Source organism: Lactuca sativa, chromosome 2, assembly GCF_002870075.4.
Source record: "Lactuca sativa cultivar Salinas chromosome 2, Lsat_Salinas_v11, whole genome shotgun sequence".
Classification (NCBI taxonomy): Eukaryota; Viridiplantae; Streptophyta; class Magnoliopsida; order Asterales; family Asteraceae; genus Lactuca; species Lactuca sativa.
This window is the reverse complement of record NC_056624.2, coordinates 202326576-202335575: the sequence shown is the minus strand read 5'-3', so window position 1 is coordinate 202335575 and position 9000 is coordinate 202326576. Positions and strand designations below refer to the sequence as shown.

The 9000-nt window shown below is 34.0% G+C and overlaps 1 protein-coding gene across 1 annotated transcript; it reads right to left on the bottom strand.

Annotated features, from left to right (window-relative positions):
- Positions 1–6557: 6557 nt before the first annotated feature.
- LOC111916363 (transcription factor RAX2) lies at positions 6558–8258 on the bottom strand. The gene is made up of 3 exons (XM_023912032.3): positions 7940–8258; positions 7664–7793; positions 6558–7525 (listed from the first exon to the last, which is right to left on the bottom strand). The coding sequence occupies exons 1-3, from the start codon at positions 8073–8075 to the stop codon at positions 6817–6819; spliced, it is 975 nt and encodes a 324-aa protein (XP_023767800.1). The 5' UTR covers positions 8076–8258; the 3' UTR covers positions 6558–6816.
- Positions 8259–9000: the final 742 nt, after the last annotated feature.

Here is a 9000-nt window from a genome sequence, read left to right as displayed (position 1 = left end):
TTGAAAATAATTAGGGAAAGAATGTTAGCGGCTCAGGATCGTCAAAAGAGCTATGCTGACAAGAAGCGGAGACCGATAACTTTTGAGGTTGGGGATTCGGTTTTGCTTAAAGTCTCGCCGTGGAAGGGACTTATAAGATTTGGTAAAAGGGGAAAGTTGAGTCCAAGGTTTATTGGACCGTTTAAAGTTCTTCATAGGATTGGGAACCAAGCTTACAAGCTCGAACTACCAGAAGAACTGAATGGAATTCATAACACTTTTCATGTGTGTTATTTGAGGAAGTTCACGGGAGAAGTTCCCGACATAATTCCAATTTCTGAATTGAGAATTGATGAGAACAAAAGGTTGATTGAAGAACCAGAGGCAATTGTTGACCGAAAGACTAAGAAATTGCGACGCAAGATGGTTGGGTTAGTGCTTGTCCGATGGAAACACACGAATGGGCCGAATCTCACCTGGGAGACGGAGAATGACATGTTGAGTCGCTATTCGCATTTGTTTGTTGATGTGTGATTCCGAGGACGGAATCATTCTAAGGTGGAGAGAATTGTAACGCCTGTGTTTCCGGGCTTGCCATATTTAGCAATATAATAGTCTAGGTTAACCTTTGTAACCCGTTTTGAAATAATAAGAATGTATTATTTGAGTATTATGTGTTTTGTGCTTAATTGCTTAATTACGTGGTCTGATTAATTAAGAACAAAAATAAGCGTCAAAATTTAAGAGTGAAATAAACTTAATATCTTTGGTTAATGTTGTAGTAGTTGAAACAAGGTTTCCGAATATATATAGAACGCCCAAATCTGACTTCGTATGAGGAAGTTATGATTTATCGAAGTTCCGACTTAGCGGTATACAGCCTGAAATACTCGAATTGAGATCGAGCGGTTCTTAGCCGAAGCAATCTAAATGAGAATCGAAGATCTCATTGTTGGTATCGAAGCGATAAAAAGTTAGGCGAGAACGGACGTCAAACGAAGAAGTTATGAATTTATAACGAAAGTTTCTGTCGCGGCCTATTAAAAATAATTAATAAAAATAAAGTCAAAATTAGCCGACGGAGTCTAAACGAAAGTCGTAGAGCATGGTATCACCTTTCCGTGGATATAAAGAACGTCGAAAACGGAGTTCGTATGAAGAAGTTATGAATTTCCGAAGTTTATTAATCATTTTGTATTTAAATTTAAATTAAAATTCGGAAGCATTATCCGAAGGAGTCACCGATCTGATCCGAGGTACGCCCCGCGTACTCCGAGGGATGTCGACACTCGCACTCGAGCACTTCGGATACGTAAGCAATGACGTTTTGGGCAGTACGCCCCGCGTACTCCGAGGTTCCAGCCTCTATATAAAGGATCCAAAGGCAGCCTCATTTGTTGTTCAATTTCTTCTCTTCTCTCTAGTCTTTTGCATCGTTTTTCGTGCCGAAGCTACCCCGAAGTCCCGGTATCATACTCTAGCCCCGAGGCAAGTCCCGAGATCCCGAAGATCCCGAGAAGCGCGGTTCCCGAGTCGAAGCTCTGCCCGCGAGAAGTTCGATTTTCGAGGAGATCTTCCAGATCTGCTGTGGATTACTACTTCTATAAGCCGTAGTGCTGTCAGATCGTCTTCTGATCAAGTGAGTGTGTAGTTATTTCTTCTAATACAATAATACGAAGTATTTTATATAAAAATACGTGCTATGTGTATATATTTGGTTGTGTTATGTGTGAATGAGTATTCACTCTCTTCTATCTTATAGATCTGCTTATTTCTTTATGAGATATGTGTTATGTGTCTGTGCCTCATCTGTTATGTGACATATGTGTTGATTAAAGCATGCTATACAGGTTTTCTTTAAACTACGTATGAAAATATATATTTTTATCTACTAATATGTTGGGTAGAACATGGGTAGATAGTTGGTGTGTAATAAACAGATGAGAGGCCTCGATGTTGTTGTTGTTGTTGATCTAGTTATTCAGCGGAGTATGGATAACGACCACGGACTCTTTCTAGACAGTCCAGTGGAACACTAGCAGGTTCATAACCTGTAGGTGTTGTGAACGATGTGTTCACCGGTGTACTCTATCCCCCTCATGGTTGCCTTTAGGATATCTATTGTTGAGGAAACCCCTTCGCAGTGATGTCCGTCCCGATGAAAATCCTAGATTAGGTCCCTTGAGATAGTTGTTTTAGGGACGTAAAGTGAGGATAACGGGAATGGGTAATCGGGATAGTGATTGGTTGGTGAAATTAAATATAACTTATTTATTGTGGGTTGAAAACCCTATATGCTCACCAGGCTCCCAAGCCTGACCCACTCAGTTTTATTTGTATTACAGGAAGTGGCACAAGGGCGTAAGATGGATGGATCATCTTGTTGTTTTGTTTACAAGTCTGTATATGTATATATTTGTTGAATGACTTGTAATGTTTATCGTTTATGCTTTATGGTCTGTATCGGAACATGACATCCCGAGTTTTGATTATATAATGAAATGCATCTCTTGATGAAATGCTTTGATAAATATTATTTTATCATGTTTTGTTTTGGGAACAAATTCCGCAACTCTTTCAAATAAAAAGGATTTACTCTGAAAATATTTAAAAGCATAAATGAAAAAATCGGTCTTTTCTGGCCGAGATTTTGGGGATGTCACATCTAAGGAGGTTACGGTTTTGGGAAGCAAGAATGACGCACCCAATTCAAGAGTGGAAGCCTCATATTTATATTGTCTTAAAGTGAAGAAGAAAAAAGCTTTATATTTTATAAATCAAGTTTATAAAATATAAACTTTAACTTTTTGGTAAAAGACAAAAGAATTTTTCTAGTCCAAAATGTTGTTCATTACTTATTAATTCGTACCATATAAATTATATATAATGTTGCTTGCTAATGGAAATTATTATTTTCTATAAATAAATAATTTCCAATTTCATTATAAGAGTTTATTGAATATTTATTAAAATAAATTTCTAATAAATAATCAATTATATCAAGTTGTTCTTAGTGTGACCTATTAGTATCATATCTTAATTAGCAATATCACTTTAATATGATTCTTGAGCATACTAGATCTTTCATTGACATCATTCCCGTAAGTATCTCATTGCCCTTGCATTAAGTATCTCATTAACATATAAAGATATATTGTTTGGAAAATCCACATTAACCATCTCATTGACCTTGCATTGACATCATTCCTATAAGTAGAGCGGTTGGTATGACGGCTTATATTACTGATAATTCTTATTTATAAGTTCATAATATCATTTACGAATAAAAATATAAGTTATGCTTAAAGCAGGGTAAGTATAACTCAACTTACAGGTTGTTTGACAACAAACCATACATTCAACGGACAAAACTTCAAAACCGAAAGCTATATTTCTTGGTTCTCTCTGGCGCTCCACAACTTCGCTACAAACACCTAAGAAGTAATAGAACCGGGCCTCGAGAAATCGAGAAAGTTTGGGAGAGAAATGATAGAGATTGAGCAAGAAATGAATCTAAAATTGGCGATACATATATATATATATATATATATATATATATATATATATATATATATATATATATATATATATATATATATATATATATATATATATATATATAAAACTCGAGGCAGCCGGGGGGGGGGGGGGGGGGGGCATTGGAAAAGTATCGACATCTGACTACAGGTCTTAAGGAGGAAGGGTGGAGTAAGATGATGTGAAGTGTCGCTCATCCGTGGTTCCATGTGTTGCCTATCCGACGGTTCGAATTTTTTTTTCTAAAAATCATAACTTTCGCATACGGACTTTCATTTAGACATTGTCGAATAATTTTCATTTTATTTTTCGTTTTACGGTTTGAGAGGGCTTAGACTAAAAATAACGCTATGAAATTCATCACTTCTTCATAGGAGCTCTGTTTTCTACGTTCTTTATATCGTTGAATTCATATTGAAGAGTAATACAACTTCTCTTTGGATTGTGTTGGCTAACAATCAACCCATTTTTATTTCGATTTATGTGGCGCACGCTATAATACTTTGTCGCACTCGAAACTTTGAAAAATCACAATTTACTCATACGAAGTCAGATTTTGGTGTTCTTTATATCGATGCGTTCCTATTGACGAGAACTTTGAATTTTATTTACATCACTTTGGTTAAAAAAAAATTATCTCCGATTCACTTTTTATGACACTTTGTCGTATCGGTTTGAACATGAGACTTAGATAAATCATAACTTTCTCATACGAAGTCAGATTTTGACATTTTTTATATCCAAAGAATTGTCATCCCGTCTACTACAATTTTTGTTAAGATTATTTGTCCTAAATAATATTTTATTTTTATTGTTATTTTATCGTTTAACGATAAATTTTATATTAAGGTTTTCTACAAATATATTATGTACTCTTAATATTTGTCCACATAACGTGTATATGGGATATATTCATTTGCTCATAACACGTATGAATAAAAATTACCCTAATCAAGGATTTTAATTGTTTGTTAAAATCTATAATAATAATTATTATACTGTAAACGTCTAGCTCAATATCGCGGCGTTACAATTTATGATAGGCGCTTTAATGATACGCATTGCGTGTCATCTATACCCTTTCATGACACGCATTGCATGTCGGAAATGCGCGTCGTAAGGTTACAACACACAAATACTTGTTGTATACCATCTATGACAGCGGATTTAATGACATGCATTTGCGTCTCATCTGTACCCTTTTATGACACATAATGTCGGTGTCATTAAAGAGTAATTTTCTAGTAGTGGTAGGAACTCTAACCTTTGGTATAAGAGATATGAAGGAGGCGTTACATCTTCTACTAATTTTCCACATGGATTCCAAATGTTTGACAAACAAGGTCGATTGTATAATTATTATGGAGATGATAATATGAAAGGATAACATACAATATTTCGTTCTTTTCACACATACAAGAAAAACAACAAAACAAAGTTTTATATAGACTGCATCTATCACCTACGTAATTTCTCCATAAATAACTAGAGCTCTCATTTACTACATTTTATTGTTAACTTTATTTCTACCTTTATAGCCATTATTTATTTTGTAGATTAGAAGAAAGAAATAGAAGCATAGTAATCAAGGGTCTTATGTGAGGTGTAGCAGGTGTTAGAAATGTGTCCCTTCTCAAATAGTGGAGGGTTCAACATGGATCCCATAACAAATTTCTCCATAATATCATGCAAGTTGGTTTGTTTTGCTAACAAGGATTGCCTGAGGTATGATATAAATAGATTGTCGTAAGGTATTTGCATGTGCAAGCACCACGAATTTGAATACGAATTTATACAGTCAGTTTTCAACAAACATAAACAAAAGGTCTTAGTCGACACATGAAATCCATTATTCCAACACAGCACACACACAAACCCTAATTTGGTTTATTAGGTGCAACCCCTTTTGACATTTTTGCACTCCACAAGAAAAGACATTCCCAAAAGGCATTTTTCTTCCATAAAAGCTTTAGAACCTTTTGGTTCATCTCTAGAATAAACTTTTAATTATAGCTGGCACAGACCCATCTAATCTTTTTTTAATTCCACAAACAGACAAAATTCTTTAAAAGGTCAATGCATTCATCTTTAAAATCTATTTTCTAGGATAGAAACTCATATACCCATGATTTATGCACCCTTATTTTATTATACTCTAATCAAACAATTATCTTGAAGTTCTTAGACTCCATCTCTAGCAGCTTATATGCTGGCTTTCTTTATGTCAATTTTCTAAATCTTTGTTCCCCAAGTTGGATTTTTCTAGTCAAGATTTTTGTTTTTATGTGGGTATCATAGTCAGTGAAGGTTGGCTAATTCACATGTATAACGAATTAATTTAATCATAATAATATAATTAATTAATTATCTAATTAAATTAACTTCTTGTATCACAGTGATTAAGGGCAAGCTAGATGAGCCTCTTTATTGCAATCCATGTTTGAAGATCGAAAACTGTAAATAGCTCCGGATCAACGTCAACTTATTTATTATTATTAATTGAACGGAAAGGAACGTCAACTTATTTAAACAAAGTACACAAAGTTTTTTTGGGTTGATCATTTGTAAATTAATTATTATGTGGCTGAGATGTGGTTATTGGGTAATGCCAGTAATTTTTAATTCATTAAGATATTTTTTCTCGAGACGACTGCGATTAGGTTCAAGATCAACCCAGTTAAAAGATTTACAATTATATAAATGACCAAGCTCGAGAATATTCACGATTTAATTTATTTATAAGAGAAAACATTAGCAAAATTATCGATCACAAATCGAAGAAAGGTAAATAACAAACATACCAAATATTACTTTGTTAGTTCGCGTATATATAAATTTTACAATGTGGTTTAATAGCTAGGCTATATATATATATATATATATATATATATATATATATATATATATATATATATATATATATATATATATATATATATATATATATATATATATATATATATATATATATATATATATATATATATATATATATATATATATATATATATATATATAGTTTTGACATGATGCATGGTCAGTTGATCAGACTAAAACTGAAAATTTCGAATTGCTAAAAAAGAAAGAACTGAACAAAAGGAACGATTTTTACCATTTTTACTGCCCTAAGAGAATAATATTAAAAACAAAAGGAATAAATTAAAGTGGGAAAAACCCCACAAAGTTTTCACAAACCCATACTTCCCTAGCTGGTACTTGAGATGATGATGTTGAAGAAGATCATGATGATGACAATGATGACGAAAGTTCAGCTTCCATAGTTGGTGCATTAATGATTAATTAATAGTACATACTTTTTTCTACTTTGGTTTCATCAACAAAAAAGTTGAGATTGTTGTCAATGTTACTGGTGCTAATGAGCTGTTTGATCTCCTCAAGACTGGAGTCTAATGAAGAATCCTCATAATACCCTTTTTCCTTATCATAATGCCCACCAAATTCCTTGTAAGAATCACTCAAGTTGTTACGATGATTATCATACACACCAGCAGTACTACGATACTCATAATGGCAGCTCCCATCGGAATTAGAACTGCAACTAGCTTGATCACCTCCAAAGAAGACAAGGGTAGAACTGTCTTTTACCCCCTGCTGGTAAGTCTCCGTGGAAACCAAACCGAGAAATCCATGATCTTGTGATTGGAGAACTGGATGTTGACGATTAGCAGCATTAATTCTAGGGCTAGATGGAATAGATAAGGTTTGATCATGGTAGCTAGAAGTATTTGTACTGTACAAATATGATGGAGACGATGATATTGATGATGATAATGGAGCATTAACATTGATATTACTATTTTGAAAAATCGATTGTGATGGGTAGCTGTAGTTTGTTGAAGAACTGAAAGATTGAAGATGTTGAAGAGGTTTTCTAAGTTCCGGTAGGGTGATTAAGCTGTTCATCATCTTCTTCTTCAGCTTTGTGTTCCAGTAGTTCTTGATATCATTGTCTGTTCTTCCTGGTAACTGTGCTGCCATTATTGACCACCTGCACATTAAGTTATTCAAACTTCTAGATTTCTGCATATATATTCACATCTGAGAGATCTTGACAAAAATCTCCATTTTTGCCGGCTAAATACCACAAAATCGCCCTTAATACAGAATCTTGAAAGAGAAAGTGTACCTGCTTCCAATGCTAGCAAAGAGGGCACAGATAACTTTATCTTCATCATCAGAAAATTCGCCATGTTTAATGTTTGGTCTCAGATAGTTCAACCATCTCAATCTGCAGCTCTTTCCACATCTTCTAAGGCCTGTGTAGGTTTCCAAGTCAAGAAATTAACATGTTAAACAACACAAAAAGTGATCATGTGTGGATTCCAGTGACCTTAAAAAAAGTATCGTTAATTTTAGAAACTACTTGCTTATAAATACCAAGATTAGCGAATTGAATTAATACCTGCTTTTTGTGGGAGAGCGATCCAGTTGCCACCAGTGCCATGGGTTTCTATGTAGTCTTTAAGCTTTCTATCTTCTTCAGGTGACCATGGCCCTTTCTTCACGTTTGCCTTGTCACAACATGGAGCCCTTCCCATCTCTCTCTCTCTCTCTCTCTCTCTCTCTCTCTCTCTCTCTATGTATTTCTCTTTTCTTTCTTTTAACTTTGTGTTCGTAAACTGAGATGGAGAAAAGGGATTGAAAGTTGTGAGGGAAATGAAGGTTGGATTTATTAAGAAGAAGACCTGAGAAATCAACTGTTTTGTTCTATTCAAAGAGAGGGGGAAAGAGATATAGAGGTACAGAAGTCAAAAGACAAGTACTTAATTTATTAATTCACAATAGGCAGTTTTTTTCTCATAAACTTTTAAAATATATGTCATTCAAACTTTTTAAATATCAAGTAGTGATTAATTTTATGTAATTCAAACCTTTTGGATTTAAATAAAAACGAAAAAGAACTAATGTAATAAGGACCAGTTCTTCGTAAGATCTTAGTTTTTTTTAGTTGTTTTTTAACATTTATATAATTAGTTATAAAATATATATCAACAAGCTAGAACCTTTATTTACGTGAGGTGTCTTCTTTAGTGTCCTATTTTCTCAATGGATCCAAAGTCTTTGCCCTAATAATAGAATACAATTCATGTACGAAAATGATGGCCATTTTTTAATTCAAAAAAGTTGATGGTCACTTCACTTCAATTTTTTTCTTCTTTGTTTCCTCCATAATGTTTCTTTAAAAAGAGGAAGAACCAAGTCAACGTGTGCGTTGAAATTTAGTGATTTGCAGAAATCTATGATATTTCATTTTTGAAGAGCAAGTAGCAATGGGATGAAAAAAAAAACTAAGATGAAACTAGAGGCACATTTATGTCTTAAAAAAAGTTAATTAATATGGTATAATGTTGTAAAAATCAACTACCTATAGAGTCGACCAGTAAGGGGGTGGGGAGGGGGGTGGGGGGTACATATCTGGGCAACCGCCCAAGGGCTGATGCCCAATTAATTTTGAGACCCCAA

Excerpts from the sequence above, each read along its gene's own strand:
- LOC111916363 (XM_023912032.3), bottom strand. The coding sequence starts at position 8,075 with ATGGGAAGGGCTCCATGTTGTGACAAGGCAAACGTGAAGAAAGGGCCA. Across the intron at positions 7,794-7,939 it reads CGCTCTCCCACAAAAAGCAG|GCCTTAGAAGATGTGGAAAG; the intron begins GTATTAATTCAA and ends AAACCTACACAG. Across the intron at positions 7,526-7,663 it reads TTTGCTAGCATTGGAAGCAG|GTGGTCAATAATGGCAGCAC; the intron begins GTACACTTTCTC and ends CTTAATGTGCAG.